A 22,279-nucleotide genomic window follows, 5' to 3' on the forward strand; every position below is an offset into this window, starting at 1 on the left:
GGCAAAAGATTTATAAATTTTAAATAAACTATAAACTGGTAATAATAATTAAAATATAAAATTATTATTATTATTATTATTATTATTATTATTATTATTATTATTATTATTATTATTATTATTATTATTATTATAAATATTTTTGAAAAAGACCCCAAATCGGCCTTGAAGAAAGGAACCTCACGTCAAATGGGTTTGGTTTGGCTAAGACCGCCCGTAATGTGACGTGATTTGTAAAAAAACATTTCGAAGAAAACGCCGGAAAACGCCCACACGCCACTACACTCCGGCGTGTTTGGGCGTTATTTTGGGCAAAATTCGATTTGGCGTTTTTTGAATCACGCTTCGATGGGGGTTGACTGGCCAGTGAGAAACTAGCAACGGCTAGTATAACGGCTACTTGATATTTTTTTTAAAACCTTTTACCTCTCCATATATATAAACTCCTTCATTTTATAAAAACTCTCTCAAAACTCTCTCAAAAACACTATAATTTTATAAAAATTGATGGGTTCCCCTAGTTCTTCATCCATGGTAAATTTTACTACAAAGAGTTTTTTGCAGATGGCAATGATTCCACCGATGAGGAGGTCGAGTAAGAGGCGGTTACGAGTGCTTGTCAACTAGCGGTGAGATATGTGAAGCATTGTCGCCGCCCCGAACCAGAAATAAAAAAAAAAAAAAAAAGAGGTTATATTGAACGAGACCGACGCGCGGCACAGGATCGTTTGATGAAAGATTATTTTGATGAGGAGCCGACATTTTCGAACCAGATTTTTAGGCGTCGTTTCCGAATGAGTAAGCGGTTATTTCTACGCATAGTCGACGACTTGGAAGCCAACTACGATTATTTTAAACAAAAAGCGGATGCGAGGGGGGCACTTGGATTTACCGGTATCCAAAAGTGTACGTCGGCGCTACGAATCCTTGCTTATGGAAACACAACCGACATCAACGACGAGTATTTAAAAATGGGCGAGAAAACAACGCGAGACACCTTGGAGAATTTTTGTCGCGGTACAATTCATATACTTTACTATAATGTTTACAATTTTTTTGAAGCTTATGTTTGTGTATGTTTTTTTTATAAAGGTATTATTGATTTGTATGGTGCGCGTTATCTTAGAACGCCCACATGGGACGACCTTCAAAAGATCTACGAGGTACATTCGGATGAGCATGGTTTGCCTGGTATGATCGGCAACTTGGATTGCATGCATTGGCGTTGGGATAACTGCCCGACCGCATGGCGAGGTCAACATTTGCGATAAATCTGTTTGCAATTTCAAAAGAAATTTCATTGTTTGTGGTAGCAGTAAGATTTACACCTAGGGGTGTACACGAGTCTAGCCATTATGAGCTAATCGAGATCAGTTCGTTGTAAGCTCGAATTGATCCGAGCTGGAACAAGCCCGAGCTTGAGCCTTAAAATAAGTTCATTTACAAATGAGTCCGTGCTTGAGCCCAAAAAAAACTTGTATCAGGCTTGGCTAGACTCACAACGAGCCTGTTTTATATACGAATAATGTTTTTACTAATATAATATGTGGGTGAGGTTCAGCTATAAGGTGTGTTTTATCTATAAAATGTAAAAAATGATGGGAGCCTTTGGATTAAATAATTTATAGATTGTTAGGGTTCGAATATCATGCTAAGTTAAGTAAAGAAAGCAGACAACTTGATACAATTTAGTGTTTCTTAGTGCAGAATCTGGTGTTGGAATAGATTATGGTGAGTTGGGTGTTGATAGGTTAGAAAAGAATCTGACCCCCAGGGCCGGCTTTGGGCCTGTGCGAGAGGGGCCACCGCACAGGGCCAAAGCAGCTAGGGGCCCAATATTGTTTAAAAAATATATATGCGTTTAATATATAATTTTGATGTAGAAAATTAATATACAAGTTCCCCCTTTGGCATATTGGATGCGGGTGTGATGTGATGAACTTACCATTACAAGTTCGATTCCCACCATGATGTCCTTTTTGTTCAAAAATTTTCTTTTGTTTTCTAGGCTTATTAATTGGGGGAAACTCATACCAACTTGCAAGCTTATCTTTTAGTTTTAGTTAGCTTATTTTTTAGTTTGATTTTTCACTTTTAAATTTAGGCCTTCATAAAGTTGCAAGTTGTTTGATTTTTTTCTTCTATTTAACAATTTACAAAAAAAAAAAAAAAAGCCTTCACATTTTTACTTCTTTAAATTTGTAGGTTTTTTATTTCTCGTTTCTCATTTAACCATTTACAATATAAATTTAGAAGAACTCAGTATCTGGTTCTATTTATTTTATTTGTATGACAAGGTTCGTGTTGCCAAACTAATTTGGATATGTTTACACATATATTACAATTCTTATTGCTAAAGAAGATTAAAGTGTTAGTTATTTTTGCTTGTCCAGGTGTTGAAACTAATGTTAGGTGTATCAATTTATTTGTAAGATAAAACTAGATTTCTTGTTTTTAATCAATGCTAATTTAAGTTGTGCATTCACTTTAGTTTATGAATATAGATAATTGTGATACATTGAAATATAAAGAAGAATCGGTATGGATTATAAATACTTGATCGAGACCTTTACTTCCAAAAACTCTAGAAGTGTCTCAATATTTGTTTAAGTAAGTAAGTTTGATCATTTTGCTACACTATTTTTGTTTCGTTTATGTTATCACAATTAGCGTTGTATTGTAGTTTTTTGATATATGATTGATGAGTTTAAATTATAGGGAGGGGGCCCAACTTTTTTGTCTCGCACAAGGCCCAAAAGTTTTATATCATTCTTAGGGACGGCCCTGCTAACCCCACACCCCAAGCCTTCACGCCACACCCCTTTTGCACTCCGTTTCACGCCCATAGCGCGGGGTCTTGATGAGGTGGAAGATGGTTAACGCCCGCTACAGGCGGTCTTACTATTAATTTTTTTTTTGTAAGCTGTTCATTTCATGAGATTATGTTTTGTTTATATGTGTTTTGTATTCTGTCCGTTTTCTCTGAGAATTTTTTTTGTCTCCAATCTTTTAATCTTCATGTATTGGGAATTAATATGAATTCCCAAGCATGTGCCATCAGATTCTTGATTATTGCATTAAAGGTTAAGCATTTGGGTTATACACAGACACATAATTTGGAGTGCAGCCATTCTGTTGTTGGAAAGTTGTCAACTCTCCACACTTAGAAGCTTTTTTTTTTTTAAGATTTCAGAGTGAGTGATGTTGATTGTGTGTGTTTATTTCATTATTTGAATCTAACTTGTGGCATAATAACATGGAAACTGACCAAATTTGTTCTAAAAAATCAGCCTCGTGTACGTGAGATCGGGTAATTTTTTGTTTCGCACTACCAGGTTCTACAAATACCATTTATAGTTGCGCAAAGTCAAGTAAAGAAAGTTTTAAATTCTAGTACAGTTTGGTGTTTCTTAGTGCCGAATCTGGTGTCAAAATGAGTGCATTACTGAGTCAACTGCTTTAGTTAGATCTATGTTTTGTTCATATATGTCTTGTATTCTGTCCATTTACTCTGAGCATTCTTTTTGTCACCGTTCTTTTGTGTTTAGGGTGTCCATTTACTCTGAGAATTTTTTTTTTTTATATATATAACGGCTATATAGTTGTTTGAACCATAGTCACAGAATTCGCCCAAAATAGCACGAATTTTGAATTGGTACGTTTCGTATGGTACGGAATTCGTATACGGACCAATTCGCTATCAATTCGCGAATTTAAGGTTTGATTCGTCGTTTCAATTCGTTAATTTGGATCGTTCCAATTCTTGTTTCCAGGGCTGTTCGTAACTTGGGAATCCTGGTTCTGGTGCTGCAATATCAGCAGGAAAGAAGGAGAATAGCGGCTGTGCTTAGGGTTTCAACTTTAGGTTTAAATAAGTTTAGAAATTTTTAACATTTAACCCCTCTATCTTTTACTACTTTACATTTAGTATGTAAAACTTTAAATTTTTACATATAAAGTGTATAACTAGTTGTTTTATTTTAACATTTAACCCCCTCTATCTTCACTAGTTTACATTTGGTCTTCAAACTTATAAGTTTGTACACAAAAAATATAAAATGAACATTATAAATGGTACACCGTACCGGAATAGCGTACCGGATCGTACCGAAATGAACCTACCCCTGTCCGTACCGAATTCGTGCCATCTAGCGAATCGCGAACCCGAACCGCGTACCCGAACCGGAGCGAACCACGAATTAGGTGACTATGGTTTGAACATGGATCTCTCATCGGTGAACACCCACCGCTCCCATTCCCCGATTAGGCTCCCCGAGTTGATGGCGGCGGTGTTCCCGCTCGGGGACTCACCTCACCGCAACCCTCCTCGCAAAGCGCCCCGGACACCCTAAACACCGATCGATATCCGTGCAGTGCCAGCTCGGTTCGTCACCATACCACTATTTCGAATACAACCACATAATTAATTTTTATGAAATACACTAACATACGAAAGTTATTGAGTAAATTGCCATTTTAGTCCCTGAGTTTTGTCCAAATTTGCCATTTTAGTCCAAATAGTTTTTTTTGCCTCTAGGTCCCCAACTTTTCCCTTTTGTTGCCATTTTGATCACATACACTAACTCCATCCAAAAACTCCATCTTTAACCAGGGGTATTTTGGGGATTTTCATTTTAAATGTTTTCAATTGCCATTTTGATCCAATTCCAAAAAATCAAAAAAATTCCAAAAAATCAAAAAAAATCCAAAAAATAATAAAAATTCTAAAAAATTCTAAAGAATTCTAAAAAAATCCAAAAGATCCGTTTCGGCGCGAACCGTTTCGAACCCGAATCGTTTCGAGCTGAACCGTTTCGACGCGAACCGTTTCGACCCGTACCGTTTCGACCCGAACCGTTTCGAGCTGAACCGTTTCGACCCGTACCGTTTCTACCCGGACAGTTTCGAGCCGAACCGTTTCGACGCGAACCGTTTCGAGCAGAACCGTTTCGAACCGAACCGTTTCTAGCTGAACCGTTTCGAACCGAACCGTTTCGACGCTAACCGTTTCGACCCGAACCGTTTCGAGCTGAATCGTTTCGACGCGAACCGTTTCGAACCGTACCGTTTCGATGCGAACCGAACCGTTTCGACCCGAACCGTCGAAACAGTTCAGCTCGAAACGGTTCAGCTCGAAACGGTTCGGTTCGATAAGGCACGGTTCGGTTCGAAACGGTACGGCTTGAAATGGTTCGGCTTCGAAACGGTACGGGTTGAAACGGTTCGGCTTGAAAGGGTTCGGCTTCGAAACGGTACGGGTCGAAACGGTTCGCGTCGAAACGGTTCAGCTCGAAACGGTTCAGCTCGAAACGGTTCGGGTTCGAAACGGTTCGCGCCGAAACGGATTTTTTAGAATTTTTTAGAATTTTTTGGAATTTTTATTATTTTTTAGAATTTTTTGGAATTTTTATTATTTTTTTGAATTTTTTTGATTTTTTGGAATTGGATCAAAATGGCAATTGAAAACATTTAAAATGAAAATCACCAAAATACCCCTGGTTAAAGATGGAGTTTTTGGATGGAGTTAGTGTATGTGATCAAAATGGCAACAAAAGGGAAAAGTCAGGGACCCAGAGGCAAAAAAAAACTATTTGGACTAAAATGGCAAATTTGGACAAAATTCAGGGACTAAAATGGCAATTTACTCAAAGTTATTAAAGAAAAATAAAACTAAGAGATTAAAGGTGTATATTATTTATTGTTTGGGAAGAAATTTGAAATTAAAAAAGACAAAAATAACATAAAACAAACAATAAAGTTCCTGTCCATCCAAACTTATTAGCAAATAACAATAAAGTTCCTGTCCATCCAAACTTATTGGCGGTTGACTTCTATATCAAAACACTCAGCAGATCAGATCTACACGACCACCCTATTCCCTCTTTTGCAACTCGATTTTAAGGTCTGGTAAGTAGTAACGCTAACTTAAGTTTTAAAGGCTAAATATGATTTCATTTGTTAAGATCATATCGTTGCTAATTCCAATTCCATGCATTTGTTATTTTAAGTTTTAAAGCCTGTTTTCTGATTTTTCAGCTGCTACTTTTATTCTGGTCTGACTCATAATCGCAAAGGAAATGGAAAAAGGCGATTTGGAGCTTCGAGAAGTATCATCGATGTACATGGCACCTGGTAAATTGTTAACTGATTTTGTTGTTTCCAATATAGTTAACAAATCTGTAGCTTATTCTCTTTAGTAGTTAGTTATTGTAAACTTAGACTATACGGTGTGGGAGAGCATGAAGAGAGGGCATTAAACGCTATGTGGCAGCTATGTCAACAAAGTGACATGGTAAAAACAATCACGTGATGGTGTTGGGCATATAACATGGAAAACTGTAAATTTTAACCAGATATGCAAATCAAACAACTCCCACTTACACGATTTGCAATAACTTGATCAAAACTTTAAAATAAAAATACTAGAAATATAAACTACCTATGCCTATATTAAAATATGCTATTTTATTTATTTAATTAACTTTTTTAAGCGTTGAGTACATATCATGCTTAATTATGTATATGCGTGATTATAAATATGTTAGATTATTATCATATAAGTTGCGTAACTATTATTGTTACAAGTTATGTGATTATCTATGTGCGTAGTTATAAATATGGCTTGCGTAATTATCAGTGTGGGTCGCGTAATACACATATTCAATTGTGTAATAAGATTATTATATTATTATATTTATTAACTGTGTTACACCTTATAATAAGATTATATTTTATATTTCCTCAACCCAGTATGATAAGATTTGTGAATTATGAATGTATAAGATTATAATATTATTAGATTCTTTAACCGTGTGATAAAGATTATATAAAAGTTTATGATGCATATTTTTTCAATATTCAACAAGTATAATACACGGGTTTATAACACCTATAAATTAAAATAATAGCAATCTGTTTTTTTTTTTTTAATTTAACCCGTGTAATACACAGGATTGTAAACTAGTATAAATATAAACAAATTAACCAATTAAAATTTTTGTACTCCCTAGAATATCTTCAAGTGGTGATGCCTTTGATGGTATTTTACAAACTAGTTCAGCACCTAATATAATTTATTAGAATCATCTTCTTTGGTGGTATTTTGTCTTAGTTGGTGTATGTAATTGGGTGGGCTAACTAATCATTGGTCTTTTGATAAATGAATAAAATTTTGTTGGCCGTTCAAGAAAAAAAGAATCATCTTCTTTGGGATCAGAGGCCAAGAATTCTACAATATAACCTTAATCAAAGAAACCTTTTAGATGACCTTGTTTATCATGTGATCACGATTTTTCATGAACAGTGATGGGTATTATTAATAAGGCAAGACGTCAAATTATGCCAACTTGGTTAGATCAATATGGTCATCGATTAGAGTTTAGTTTAAAGTAATGTGATGTTCTGACTAATGGTGTGGTTGTTTATTTCCATTTCAATCAGGTAATCAAATGAGAATGTACAATATAGCTAGCTCTTCATAATCTTCAACAATACTAACATTTTGGTCATTTATTGTACATACTCTCTTACCCTTAATAATTGCAGAGAACAAGGATTTGGAGCTTGGAGAGGTAAACATAATTCAAGGCACCGTGCATAGTCTTCTTGATTGTGTACAAAAGGTAAACATCCAGACGAACATGTTTTCGCCATCGATTTACATGGCACCTCGCACACTACGGGATCTAAATCCAAGTCTTTTCAACCCGCGGGTGGTCTCTATTGGACCTCTACACAGAGAAGATGAAAATGTGCAAGCCTTTGAAGGGCGGAAAGCAAATTATCTGAGTAATCTAATGAGTAGTACTAATTCCCCACCAGAGGAAATATTGAACTCATGTGTGGAGAAGGTGTACGCTTCACTGGAACAAATAAAGGCATGTTATGTTTGGACCAAGACATATGGGGATGCTGAAATTACCAAAATGATGGTTATGGATGCTTGTTTTATACTTGGATTCAGTCGCGAAATGTGGATGGTTTTTAACAAATCATACTTCGGAGATATGTTGCTAATACAAAATGTAATTTATGACTTGGTATTGCTTGAAAATCAGATCCCTTTTTTTGTTCTTGATGCAGTATTTCAGGGCACTGTATTGAAATTTATGCCTGAGGCCTCCCTTGTTGACTATATTGATCCTATTCTACGAAGCCTCCACATCTTTGATGGATATCTAAACACTGACAATATTCCCACAAATACCACTCAACATATTCTTAGCCTTCTACACCAATGTTACGAGCCTCCGACTTCTATTAAACCGGGTTTGTTATACACAAGAATCCAATCAGCTGTAGATCTAGAAAGGGCAGGTGTGCATTTCAAACCTAATGAAAATTCAACATGGATGATGGGGATGGAAGTTAAATTATATAGGTTCCCATGTTTTTTTGGTCCTTGGGGTAAGCCTACTCTTAGAATCCCAAAATTGATAGTTGAAAATTTCAGTGAGTTGGTTTTAAGGAATCTCATTGCATATGAGCAATCATGTCAAACTCATTATCATATAACATCATATGTCTTTACCATGGATATGTTAGTGAATACTCAAGAAGATGTTGCCAGGTTGGTAAACTCGCGCGTCCTTGACAACCGTGTGGGTTCAAATGAAGAAGCTGCTGATATAATCAACAACATATGCAAAGACGTGGCAGGTGTATATTCCTTTTATGAACAAGAGTGGGAAAAATTGAATAAGTATTGCAATAATTACTGGCCAAAAAATATAGCGTGGTTGAGACGTACTTACTTCAGTAATCCATGGAATATCATTGCTCTGCTTGCTGGAATCATCTTGTTTGCTCTAACTGTGCTTCAGACCATCTTTACCATTAACCCCTAGATTTATTGTAAGTTTTATCCTCCTTTCTTTTGTTTTTACTATTACAATTGTCATCTATACAAGGGTGCCTCTATTTCATAGAATTCATTGAAATCAGAATCGGAATTAATTCTCGTAAAAACGTGTTATAAGATTACTTTGACCTCTTTGTTCAACAGAAAAAATTAACTAATTTCCCACCCATGCCACCATCTCATCTGGTCAACATCTCATCCGGTCACCTGATCCAATTTGGTTTGTAATGTATACAAAATCCATCCATTTTACCCAAAATTCAATGGTCGCAAATAAAATCACTAATTTTGCTAAATTCTGAAAAGATCCGATTTCCACCTCCAGTCGTTCTCAGTTTTGCTTATTTGCTGAAGAACATAAAAGCTTCTGACATTGAAACTTTGCGAGTATTTATGACTACCGCGACTGCAAAATGGGTTTTCACAACTTCCCGCGACGAGTCAAGTGATGAACAAAGGTGGTGCATGGATTACCTAAATGGGTTTTAACAACTTCCCGGTATGGTTCAGTCTTCATATTTTTTTCGGGTTTTTTACACCTCTAGCCATTATATGCTTACCTAAATTTATCTTAAGCATATAGTGAGGGTATTGATTACCCAAATTTATGCACTTTATGCCTCCCTTATATAACCGATCTCCTACATACAACTCTATATATAATACAAACGATATCTCCTATTCTTAGAGAGAGATATGCCTAAATCGCTAGAATATACATATTCCTATTATACGAGATTGTATCTATTAGCATGAAAGGTCACCACCATAAGGCTATGTGTACTTCATATTGTAACCTAATCGAGGACTCGGTATTTGATTTAAAAATGTTTTAAATATCTTGGAGAACATGTTAATTATTATATGGCTGTGTACTTGCTTAGAGTTATGCTAATGAATTGTTTTTTGTTGTCAATATTCAGGTGAAGGATCGATCGTATCGAGTGCACAAGTAATTTTCATCCTTGGTTGTACATTTGGATGTGTGCTTATAATGTGTTACCTATTTATGTAAAGTCTTGAATCGTGGATGTAAGTTTTGATGTCTGTGTTGTATACCTCTAATTATCGCCTTATTTAACTTTTGAAAACGCTAGGGAGCTATATTTCTTGGTCTTTAAATCGTAATGTGTTTAGCAGCCTTTTGAATCTGTGTCTACCTTAACCAGATTCAATTTATAAAATGAAAAATGTCGATCATCCACCTTTTCTTTGGAACATTTTCCAACTAGGCAACACATGTATGATGTAAAACTGAATGCGATAATGATCATTTTGGACACTCTCACGTATTGTAAGTCATTACGCATAGGTTCTAAATCACCATTTACTATTCAAAGAACATTCTTTAATGTTACAATAAACTTTTTACTATTCTGCTCATCATGTTACCTAACATATGAGACTTTCAATTTAGTATACTTCTTAACATTTGCGATATATCTGCTGTTTGCAATATCAAAAGAAATTTCATTGTTTGTGGTAGCAGTAAGATTGAGTTACACTTAGGGTGTACACGAGTCTAGCCGTTATGAGCTAATCAAGATCCGTTCGTTGTAAGCTCGAATTGATCCGAGCTGAAACAAGCCCGAGCTTGAGCCTTAAAATAAGTTCATTTACAAATGAGTCCGTGCTTGAGCCCAAAAAAAAGTTTGTTGATAAATGAGCCAATCTTTATATCAACGAGCCTGTTTTATATACTAATAATGTGTTTACAAATATAATATGTGGGTGAGGTTCAGCGTGAAATAGCAGCAATCATCAAACCCTTTTGCAGCTCCAGGCCCATAGCAGCGAACCCTTTAAGCAGCTTCAGGCCCATAGCTCGAACCAGCCCATAACAGCGATGATATAAGCCCAACCTCACACAAAAGAGAATAGATTGTATAAGTAAAAAAACAAAAAAATATAAAACATTTAAACTGTAAAATAACAAATATTACTTGTTATTTTAACACAATCACCCTTTTTTGATGGTTTTTGTCCAATAATATTTTTTGATAGTTTTTTTATTTAAATTCTATTATTAAACTCCTTTTAACATAATGCCCCACATCCCCACTACACCCATTTACGAAAAACGCCTCATTGCTGACTGGGCTGTCACATAGCGCCCAGGGTGGGGCATTATTCATGTGTACCACTACACATGGTTTTAGATGCTTTTGACACTCTGAGGAGTATAACTGAATCTATTTCACCGATTTAGACATTTATATTAGTTTACATTCCAAACAGTATAAACGTTTGTATTTCAACATCAGATGTTGTTACCTCTTAACAACTCTTAACAACCCCTTTTTGTTTAATTAAAAAACTAACGTGGTGATTTTAGAATTGTTTCAGAAAAGGAAGCATGATGGAAACTAAGAAGTCAATGACATTCAAAAGCAGAAGAAAAGTAAGGTAATTTGAGTGCATTTAAATGGATATTTTTTATGACATTTGTAATGGGTTTTGTCATTGGGTTATTCTTTGATAATTATGCAGCATATATAAAAGCCCAAAGATGCTTGAAACTGACATGTGGTGTATATTGTTGTTTTGCAAATGAGGTCCTTAGATTACATATATATTGTAGTCTTGTTAATTGAGTTACTAAAGTTCTTGTCTTTTCCATCTGATTTCATTTCATAATTCTTTGTACATACATTATGCCTGACTTTTAGAAGGCCTTAGTAAATTAACACGCTTAATGCCAAAATATATGACAATCGAGAAACCTTTATTTAGTTAATGCTAAAGGTGACAAAACGGGTTCAAGAAAAACTAAAAACTCTGCGTTCCATCTTTCAGGTCGTAATGGGTCGGGTTGACATAATTTTTGGAATAAAATGATTTAGGACGCTTTTTGCATTATAAGTAGACAATTTGCTTGTTTACATTTTAGTTATTTTTCTATAAAAAAAATAGTTGTTTGTTAGTTAGAGATAAAACATAATCAAAATCAACATATTTTGGATCTTATTATTTGCCGAATTTAAAATCAGGTCATGCTCCTTTTGTATTCTTACATGTGTTTAATTTTTTATCATGAAAACTTAAACATAATTAAAGTTTAGTGCCAATTCTATCCTCATCAATATAAGTTCGGTATCTATATTTTATTTATTTTTTTATTTTGAAGAACAATTCCAGGACTAGCTAAAGATGTCCAAGAGGAAAGTGAATTCACCTGTTACATTAAATTTAATCAAGGTACAGATTGATGGAAACCAGACTTCTTTTTAGTGTGTACCATAGTTGGACTTTCATATAATATATATGATATTAATTCAAACCTTTGATATATCAAATAGTCATATATATCACCTTTTTGCTCTCTTTAATCCAGAAATGCACTCTTTTGACTGTGATATGTCTATACAAAACGTGTTATTTTTAAGAAAAACTTTTTACTTACTTTTGTATATTTCATAAAAAGTTATATTATTTCAAAGATATTGGATTCAATGTATCAGGAGGTTTTACATAATAAAATACACTTTGCACAACTTTACTCGTTTGACCCATTTCTCGTTTAGTTGATTGTTGTGACTTTACCCGTTTAACCTGTATGACAGTTTAATTATAAAGCGTAAGAAGAATCAACCTCTATAGGTAAACCGGTACGATTAAATCCACGTATGAATTTGAATTAACTCGCTTAGTTCATACGAAAAATATCCAATTTTTATAACAAAAAAAAAACAACTTCAAATAAATAAAAGAAATAAATGCAAGTTGGTTAGGTCTCAATCAATCACTAATATTTAAAATTTAAGAAAAAAGAAAGAAAAGACTATATATATGTTTGCATCCTTTCTGTTTTTGTTTGTAACCTTTGATATTTATGCTTTATTGAGATCCTCCTGTCTTTTGTGTTTTTCCTCTTTACCATACTTGAATAAAATCGTCTGCTACTTCCAGATTTCTATCCGTCGACATCCGCATCCAATATTGTTACAAGTGTGTTTTTGGAACTCTAGTCAGTTTTGTCAATTAAATATTTTTTTTAATATTTCATTATTTTCGGTTTTATAGTGATCAATTTATACAGAAATACAACTGAACTGATTAGAAGTAGAAAGAGGTAAAATATTTATAAATTTTAAATAAAAGTATAAATTGGTAAAAATAATTAAATATAAAATTATTATTATCATTATTATTATTATTATTATTATCATTATTATCATTATTATCATTATCATTATTATTATTATTATTACTATAGTATATTATAAACATTTTCGAAAAAGACCTCAAATCGGCCTTGTACAAAGGAACCTCACGTCAAATGGATTTGGTTAGGCTAAAGGGGTGTGGAGGAGTGTAGTCCCTTGAAGATGATCCGCCACGTAGACGTCAACGTCAGTGGGTGTGGGGATGAGTCTAAAAGGATAGGTCTAGGTTGTGGGGATGAGCCCCATATATACATAAAAGTCTAAAAGGATATGTATGTATATGTGTGTGTGATAAAAAGAGAGAGCCCTGTCGCAGGCCGCATTGGGAGGATGATGGCGACGATGAGGGGCCCAAGGGGGCGGTTTTGCTGGTCCAAGCCGGGCCTTGACGGGCAGGGGATGAGTTCCACACCCTACAGTCTTAGTAATAAGACTTTCATAAAATTTAAGAGGTTATTTGATCTTTTAAAAACTTGAATTCTATTAACTATTTAAACTTAAAAACAAAAACCCGCAAAGTTCACAACTACTACTAAACAACAATATTTAATCAGAATATCTACCGATCAATATATGCGGCTTGTATGTTTAAACAATTTAATACACTTTCCAAATAGCCAGAATAAGGTGCAACTTGTAACAAGACTCTTGGGTTCAAAATAGCTCGACAACCAACAATATACAAATGAAAGAGCTTTATGCTAATAGTAATCCACTTCTGGGCAACCTAAATTTGTCTAAAATGGAAACGTAAGTTCGTTTAAAATCGCTTGTAATAACAAGCGTATTTAAGTTATCATAACAATGTGTCTAACATTATAATGTGTGTATAAATTTCATGACCCGGTGTATGAATGAGAAGTGTGATTAGAACGATGCATTCAAACCCATCATAACGTCTAAAACCACTTGTAATTTAATGGACACGACTACTCACACTTAAACTTACTCAATGTATATGATTCACATGTTAAATACTTTCTTCTCAGTTCTCACGAACCAAACCTATGTATCACATTTTCATTACAATGATAAGGTAACTACTATATATTACAACTGAACACTTGTTTGTTTTATTTCAACTTTGACTTTTATTATCAGAATTTTTTTTAAATTATAAGAAAGTGGTTTAAAAATTAATTCAACTTGAAGAATGATGAATCGTGATGATGAGAGATGAATATTGGAGTGAATAATGATGTTATTCATTTTTTTGTAAGTTATGTTTTCATTCTTGTCATTATTCTATTTTTAAAAGTTTGTAGACTTTTTACGGTAGATATGGTATGTATATGATATCTTGAAGTATTCATATTTTTAGAAACATGGAATCGTTGGAAGCAAACATGTTAAAAATGTGGAATTGGTATACATGATTGAAGGGGTATGGTCCCAGATCTCGCGTCAGCATCGACCGCGAGTGACCATTACCCTTATCAAAACCCCCACTAGCTAACAACCTACTTGTGCCCATGCGAGAACGCGTCGGCACAAGGGTTGAATCCAATCTATCTAGTAACGAAGGAGGACTTACATGGAACATGAGAACGGTAGAGTGATGCGACATAGCATCACATCTGGTGTATGAAAACGGAAGTATTCACAGCGATGCGGCCTCGCACCGCATCCAGTGAACACTTCTATCAATACAAGAAAGCCTTACCTTAGGCATAGAAGAAGATGAACGTAACGGTGCGGCTGGCACCGCACCATATGGGCATTTTCGTCACGACAAGGGATGCAGGCAAATAGTCTCCGCAGACGACGATGCGGCTAGCACCGCATCTCGCGTATTCCTTGATCACAAGTAGGAGACGCGGTAGCTTCAGACGTTACCGCATGCAGCGATGCGGCTTGCACCGCGTCCTATGCACTCAACAAGTGGGACTGACACCACAGTGCAAGTGGCACCAATGGCAGTTACCTGTCAGAGCTACGTAAGCAATGGACTGACGTGGCGTAACCTCCACAACCGACAAGCCTGACACACCTGCAAAGGTGCAGCGCGTCGTCAGTCCATCCATCATCATCCTCCTTCACTCCTCGGCTATAAATACCAACCCCAAACCAGGTTTGAGGTATCTCTTCACAACTCTCTCACTACTACTACTATCTTACTTTGCTTCCCAAGCAAACTACTGATTCTCACGCCGGAGAGTGGTAACAAGGAGCACCCCCCACCCCATCCTCCTTGTTACGAGTCACGGCTTGTTTCCTTGTGCAGGAGATCAACCACCGGTGATCCAGCCAGCGATCCTCGAGAGGAAGGGATTAACCCTTCTTGACGAGACCAGTGTGTTACCCCTGCCCGGTTAACCATTGTTTCATCAATGATTCTTCTTCGAAGGCTCTTTTCGAGTCGGCTTTTGGAGCGATTTTGGGTAACAGAAACCATATAAATAAACCGAAGGTCCTTTTTGAGTTAGTTTTTGGAGCAGTTTCGGGTAACTGAAACCCTATAAATAAACCATAGTAACCAAATGGGGGTTGCCTTAGACTCAAAGATTATTGAGTAATCGACACACCCGATAAGGGTGGGTCACGTCCAGTTTAAGAAACAACTTTATATATTGGTTGGAACAACCAAATTTGTCCCAAATGTTGCCACCACCAAGCTATGAGTAACATAACTACGAGCTCTTCCACTTCATGAGAGATTCAATTCGCCATGAGACGAAAAGCTCTGATACCAATGTAATAGCTCTTATACTAATGTAATATATCAATACGACTAAAAGGCCATACACTCAAATGACCGAAAAGGCGAAAACAGACTTTTGATACCCTAAATGTTCTCGAATGACAAAAAAAACACCATGCTTCAAAGTTGTGCTATGATTTTTATTTTGTAGCCTTTTCTAGTTGACAATTTGATCATCCATGAATTCGAAAACAAAAACCAAATTCTATAGAACTGCTAAAATTGGTTTTGTATCACTATACATTAAAGTATTAAATTAAACTAAACATGATATAAGAACATTAAACTATGTAAAAGAGTTTATATATTTTTGTGAGGCAGACAAAATAAAGCCAAAAGGAGAACTAGCATCTAAACGAATCATGCATTGCTTTTACAACGTTATTAAAATTATTATGATTGCTTGCTTTTGAAAAATCAAAATAAACATGATAATATATTAAAGGCTAAGAGAAGTACCTTTATAGACCTTTTTTTGTCACAAAGGACAAATTTTAAGATGACTCTCTATTTTAAAGTTACTACGAGTAGTAAATCATGTACCCTTGAAATTATACATAAAGAGAAATTGCAGGTTGAAGTTATATATTATAAAACTATTAATTCATAATTTTCAAAACAATTGTCTTATGTCACCGTTAGGTTCATCTTCTTAACCACGTGACCAAAAAAATAATATATAAATATTATAAACTATAACTTGGAAAAATAGTAAACCGATAAGGTTTTATTTATTTATTTTTTAACGGTGAGAATCTTTAACAGTTGAGAGAGATCTCACACCTTTCTAAACAGAGAACACTATGTATTGAGTTAAAATGAGACAACATTATATAATGTTTTAGCTAATATAAGTTTTTTAGTGAAAACTAATAATATAAAGTTTAAGAATATCAAATGAAAGACTATCAACCATTTTATCGAAAAACATCTAGTTACAAAAGTTTTATCAAAGAATTTGTAAAACAAATTATGTCAAAAAAAATGGAAGTACTTTTATAATATCTTTATTTAAATATTTAATTGGTTACTATTTTGACGTATAAATGACATAAAATTATTAGTTATATAAAGATTTTAAACTATCCTGGTTTTAGGGAAATTTAAAATTTAAAAATAAAAAACAAACAAATAGAGGAGGCCCCTCAAACTTTTGTGGCTTTTTTTCTAGATTTGTAACTTTGTGAGTGGAGACCACCACTACAAAAAGTTACTACAGTATCCCTTTATATATTATTTTTTATATAAAAGACACTTTAATAAGGTAGATTCATATTTCCATAACTTACAGTTAAAATGATAAGATTAGAAAATATTTTTATTCTCAACATATACATTCTCAAGTTGATATGACTTCATCAGTCATCAAGTCATCAGGGAATAGTTGTGTGACATGGTTGGCCAGTTTTGGCGGCACTTTGACTTTTGTGTTTTTTTTTCTTTATAAAATAGTTATTTATAGGTGATGCCAAATTACAATTTTATCCCAGGTGTAAAATTACGATTTCACACTCGATTCAAAATAAAATTTTTCTTTTGTCCCCAGCTTAAATTTACGATTTTGCCCTCAGGTAAAAAATACACTTTTGCCCTCGGTTCAAAATAAAAATTTGGTTTTGCCCTCAGCTAGAGTCCTGCCAAATTACGATTTGGTTCCCAGTTTAGAATTACGATTTTGCCCCCAGCTAAAAATTACGATTTCGCCCGCAACTAAAATATTACTAAATTACACGCTTGTTATCGTTTTATTTAATTTTTTATCATAACTATGGTACTGTTTTTCTTTAATTGGTTAACTTGATATATCTTTTTTGATATCGTGTTATAGGTAGCATGTATAACTAACCGACATAAAGGCGTACATGTTATTAACCTAAGAAATACTCGGTTTAGCGCCCCGCAACGCGGGCGCCGCATAACTCTAGCTGCCTAACACTGGCTCATTGGTTCTGAAAAATTACAGTTTTGCCCTGAGCTCAAAATTACGGTCTTATCATCGTTTTTTTTTCATAGCAAAATTATTCGGCCATCGCCCCGCAACGCGGGCGGGACATCTACTAGTTATATATAAACTTTAGATAAGACTTTTATTAAATAAACATGAAGATAAATTTTGGGCTAAATAATAATATGTATGTAACACATATGTAAGAATGCATGTATATACGCAGTCATGTGTCAGTGTTTTTGTGAATGTATGTATAAGTTATCCAAAGTCCATAAATGTATAGCGACAAAAGTATCATGTTCACATATGATTTACAAACCATTTAATAGTTTATATAATTTTTATTGTATTTGTAAATAAAATAAGACTCATTTGCACAAAGGTGCCAAGATAGTTGTCAAAAGCATATGGCGGCATGGCGCCTCTGCTGTTTACACCGTTTAAACAATGATGTTATTTATCATTTTCCAAAACATGAAAATTCTGAAGTTGTGCGTTTTTATATGTATGAGAAAATTTAAATTATTTAAATATATATACCTTGTTATATAATTTAAAGATAATGGGTTCCGGTCATAGTCATAGAGTCATATCATACCAATTTCAGTTCCTTATGCCACCTGCCGGTCATAGTCATACTAGCGGTTTACTTTGTTCATTGATATTTTTTGTTTGTGATCAACAATATAGTGTATTCATGTTTAATCAAAATACATCCACTTTAGGGTGTACGGGGTGTATTCGGTGAGTGCATTCGGTGACCACATTCACCTAAGGGGAACACCGCCGCCATCCCTTAGGTGAGTGGTTTAGGGGAGTGAAATGGGTGGGGATTCACCGAAGAGAGGGGGAGGAGAGAGGGAGGAGAGAGGATGAGTGGACCAATGAGAGATTTTCTTGCTTTTTTTTTTTTAATAAAAAACCAAGTCACCTAACAGGGGAGTGCCGCCATCAAGTTAGGGTGTTAGGGGAGTTTAAGAGGGGAGTTGACGTGGCACACGAGTATTGGTTTGGCGTAAGAGAGGGGACTCACCTCTTAGGTGAGCACCCCTTACACCCTTAATAATGATAAAACTGTAATCGTGTAATTTAAATGTTACTTAAACTATCATATGTTTAATGATACATCTCAAACACTCACATCAACAAAAAATGATTAAAGTTGGTCTTGTGATAATCAAATAACATTATTGCCGATATCATGGATCATCCATTAAGTCACAATCTTTAAACACCTGTTGAAAAGAATTCGGTGGTTGATGCTATGATCGTGTTTTGTATCAACCGTCCAATGAGTGAATGCTAAGACGAGACTCGACAATAAAACAAAATCACCATTGACATTTGACGACACTAAATATCAATGTTTTAAATACCGGTATGAACCGGCTGGTTATACCGGTTAAACTGGATACCGGACACAAGCCCGGTACGATAAAGGCCGGCAAAACCTAAATACGGTAACGCCTGTAAATCCGGTTCTATCGGTTCAAACCACTGAACCGGTTTGCATTATCTTAAAATTTGATTTTTTAATTATAATAAAATACGATATTAAGGTAACACCGACCTTCCATTGTTGGTAATTAACCCAATGGCTTCCATTGCAATATTTCATCGCTATTGAAACTATTACCCACATCGTCTAATGTAATATTGTTTATAAAGTAATAAAAATCCTCTTAAAATGCATAACATTTCACAAGAAAATAGTTGTTTCAGATAAAACTATAATCAGTTATATAAATCTTAACTGAAATTGGATTATTTTTTAGATGAATTTGTATTTTTATGGAATTATAGTGTTAACTAGTAACCCGGTTAACCCGTCTGGTATAACCCGGTTTAATCGATTAAACCATTTTAAAGCCTAACCCGATATGAGTAAAAACCGGTTTTTAAAGCATTGTTAAATATCACAAATAGATCATGCATTGACCATCCAACCACATGATTTTATTCCAAGATTGAACTTTTTGGAAGATTTGAAGATTACTTTAGCAATTACATGAAAACATGCACAATAATCAGGAAATGTTGGAGTGAAGCAAGAATAAAATAGCTACTTTTGAATACCTTTATGACAAAAAAGAACTTGTTACAAACAAATAATGTTTATATAAACACAATCTTTTATAAAAAAAATAATTAAAAAAACGACTCACAATATTTCTGTGAAATTAAAATCTCAAAGTACAAGTTGTTCAAATTGTGTACCCGAGTGTGTTCAAAAATAGTAGCCAACCATTTTGGAAGAAACAAAACCGTTTTTCATGCTATGAAAGAAAATGCTTTGCAAATTAAGCTATGGTACTTTTCACTTTTTTAAAACAAACCCACCTCTAATTTGCATCTAACTTTTTCAATGCTTAAGGTTTGAGTTAATCACATTTGGACTAATTGCAACATAAATATTTTCTAAGAGAGATAAATTGTCATTCATGATTTTCCGATTAATATGCAAAAAAGTATTTGTGGGATTCAAATGGCTGTATTCATGTCAATCAGTAAAATGGTGTGGTGTTAGAGTTCATGTGTCTAATATGATTTTAGGGTTTGTGTCAACTACTTGTGTATGTGTCGGGTTCAATCCGCTAACTCGCGAAGACAACCCATTTAACACCCTTACTAATATGATCATGTCACTGAAAGTGAGAAGTTAGCGACGATGCATTCTGTTATATAATAAGGAAGAAGTTGTGACAATCTCTACCATCCTATATAGGGGACTTTGTACATTACCATCATTCTTAAAGCGACATCTTATTAGATGTATAATGTAATAAGATTAAACAAAATTTGACACAAAATTGCTCATAGCTAAGGCATACAACTTACAATTCTACGTATCAAACTTAGAAGTTACGAATACGACTTTCGTAAGCATCATTTATTTTTCACCTGGGTGTAAGGAACCAAGTTCTACCAGGCTAACGACCGACTCACACACCCCGACCTATGGATCAACAACTCTAAGACCAACTCTAACACATGTAGCATTAAGTACCCTTGCGTGACATGGAGAGACCCTTTAAAAGGGTTGCAATGGAGATGAAGACTTTTTTAGGGGGAATCAAGGGCCGGTATTAACAGATTTTGTGAGAGTGATAGAGAGAAGAAAAGATGAAGCTAACCAATAGGACTAGCTAGAAATGATGCTGAGGAAACATAGACAGCAGTGGCCGGAACATCAAATGCGGAACCAAGACGGAGGTAACACGACAACTTTTTATGTGTCCAACCTCCCCAGGAATTGTTCAGTTGCTATGCTATGGCGAGAATTCCAGGCTTGTGGAAGGATGACAGATGCGTACTTAGCAAGACGAAAAGACAAAGCCGGGAGATATTTTGCTTTCATAAGGTTTGAAGGAGTTAAAGACAAAGAAAAAATGGTGAAAGCACTAAGATCGATAGTGATAGGTGAGTCAAATGTCTTTGCAAACGTAGCAAAATTTGAGAAGGAGGAAGAACCAAAGAAACAATACAATACAGGTAGCAACAAACAACCAATGTCATGGCAGATCCCTCCATTGACCAAGGTAGCATGGAGACCAATCACAACCAAGGATCCTGGAGAACATGAAACCATGAAAGATCAAGAAAAAGTAGTGGGGAATAGAGTGGTGAAGATTCCAAACAAGGAGTTTCAGACCAAACAATCGTGGGGAAAATTCTCGTTATTAGGGGTCGTCCGTGATGCTATTCGACTATGTCGAATGGAAGATTTGCTCCGATTCGTGAATATTGATGGGGTAATGGTCCGATACGTTGGAGGTATGAGGGTCATACTCAACTTTCCGAGCTGCCGGACTGCAAAAAAAATTTTACAAGACGAAAAGGAACTATGGATCACCTGGTTTCATTCATTGGATTTAAGGGAAGGACAAAGTTTCAAGTATGAAAGGGTGGCCTGGCTAAGAATTATGGGGGTTCCAATTCATCTTTGGGATAAGGAGGTTTTTGACAAAATTGCAGAAAACTTCGGACCAGTAGTGCATGGCTCGGAGGCGTCAATTAAAGATGGGAATTTGGCTCATGAGATGGTGGCAGTAATACGTAAAGATGGGTGGAGGGTGGCTGAAAGCATAGAGATTCAATGGAGAGGGGAAAGCTTTCAGATATGGGTATCGGAGTCGGAAACAGATTGGAACCCGGACTTTGTGCTTCAGCAACAAGATGTTGTGGAAGGCTCGAAATCGGGAAAGAAAATCCAACGAGATATCGAAGTCGAGGATGATACACCGGAGGCGGTGATCGGAACTCATGAAAAAGTGACGATAAGAGAATCACAAATGGAGGAAGGGGAGATTCCTGAGGATGAAGAAATCTGGGACACGGAAGTCAGAGACCCGCCGGAAAATATGTCCGGTGAAGAACCGGTGGGTGAAAATGAACTGAGGAGTCATGCATGGGGTAACGAACAGTCACATTATAATTCCAACACGATGGAGATGGAAGAGGGTGAGCTGACTAATTCTGAAAATCGTCAAAATTACTCCGGTCACCGGGAAACTGAACGATCACCAGAAATCAGGCGGGAAGAGGAAAAGTCAGGGGATTACGAAGAAGCAAACATGGGGATCTACAAAAATTCTAACGGTAAA

At 35.3% G+C, this 22,279-nt stretch overlaps 1 protein-coding gene across 2 annotated transcripts; it reads left to right on the forward strand.

Annotated features, from left to right (window-relative positions):
• Positions 1-5,785: 5,785 nt before the first annotated feature.
• LOC110870710 (putative UPF0481 protein At3g02645) lies at positions 5,786-9,982 on the forward strand. Of its 2 annotated transcripts, none has more exons than XM_022119887.2 (4): positions 5,786-5,907; positions 6,037-6,132; positions 7,546-8,853; positions 9,784-9,982. In XM_022119887.2, exons 2-3 carry the CDS (start codon positions 6,078-6,080, stop codon positions 8,844-8,846), a joined length of 1,356 nt encoding a protein of 451 aa, XP_021975579.1. In that variant the 5' UTR covers positions 5,786-5,907; positions 6,037-6,077; the 3' UTR covers positions 8,847-8,853; positions 9,784-9,982. The 2 variants fall into 2 exon arrangements, with proteins under 2 accessions (XP_021975579.1, XP_021975583.1); XM_022119891.2 differs by having other exon boundaries at positions 5,807-5,902.
• Positions 9,983-22,279: the final 12,297 nt, after the last annotated feature.

Source organism: Helianthus annuus, chromosome 1 (assembly GCF_002127325.2).
Source record: "Helianthus annuus cultivar XRQ/B chromosome 1, HanXRQr2.0-SUNRISE, whole genome shotgun sequence".
Taxonomy (NCBI): domain Eukaryota; kingdom Viridiplantae; phylum Streptophyta; class Magnoliopsida; order Asterales; family Asteraceae; genus Helianthus; species Helianthus annuus.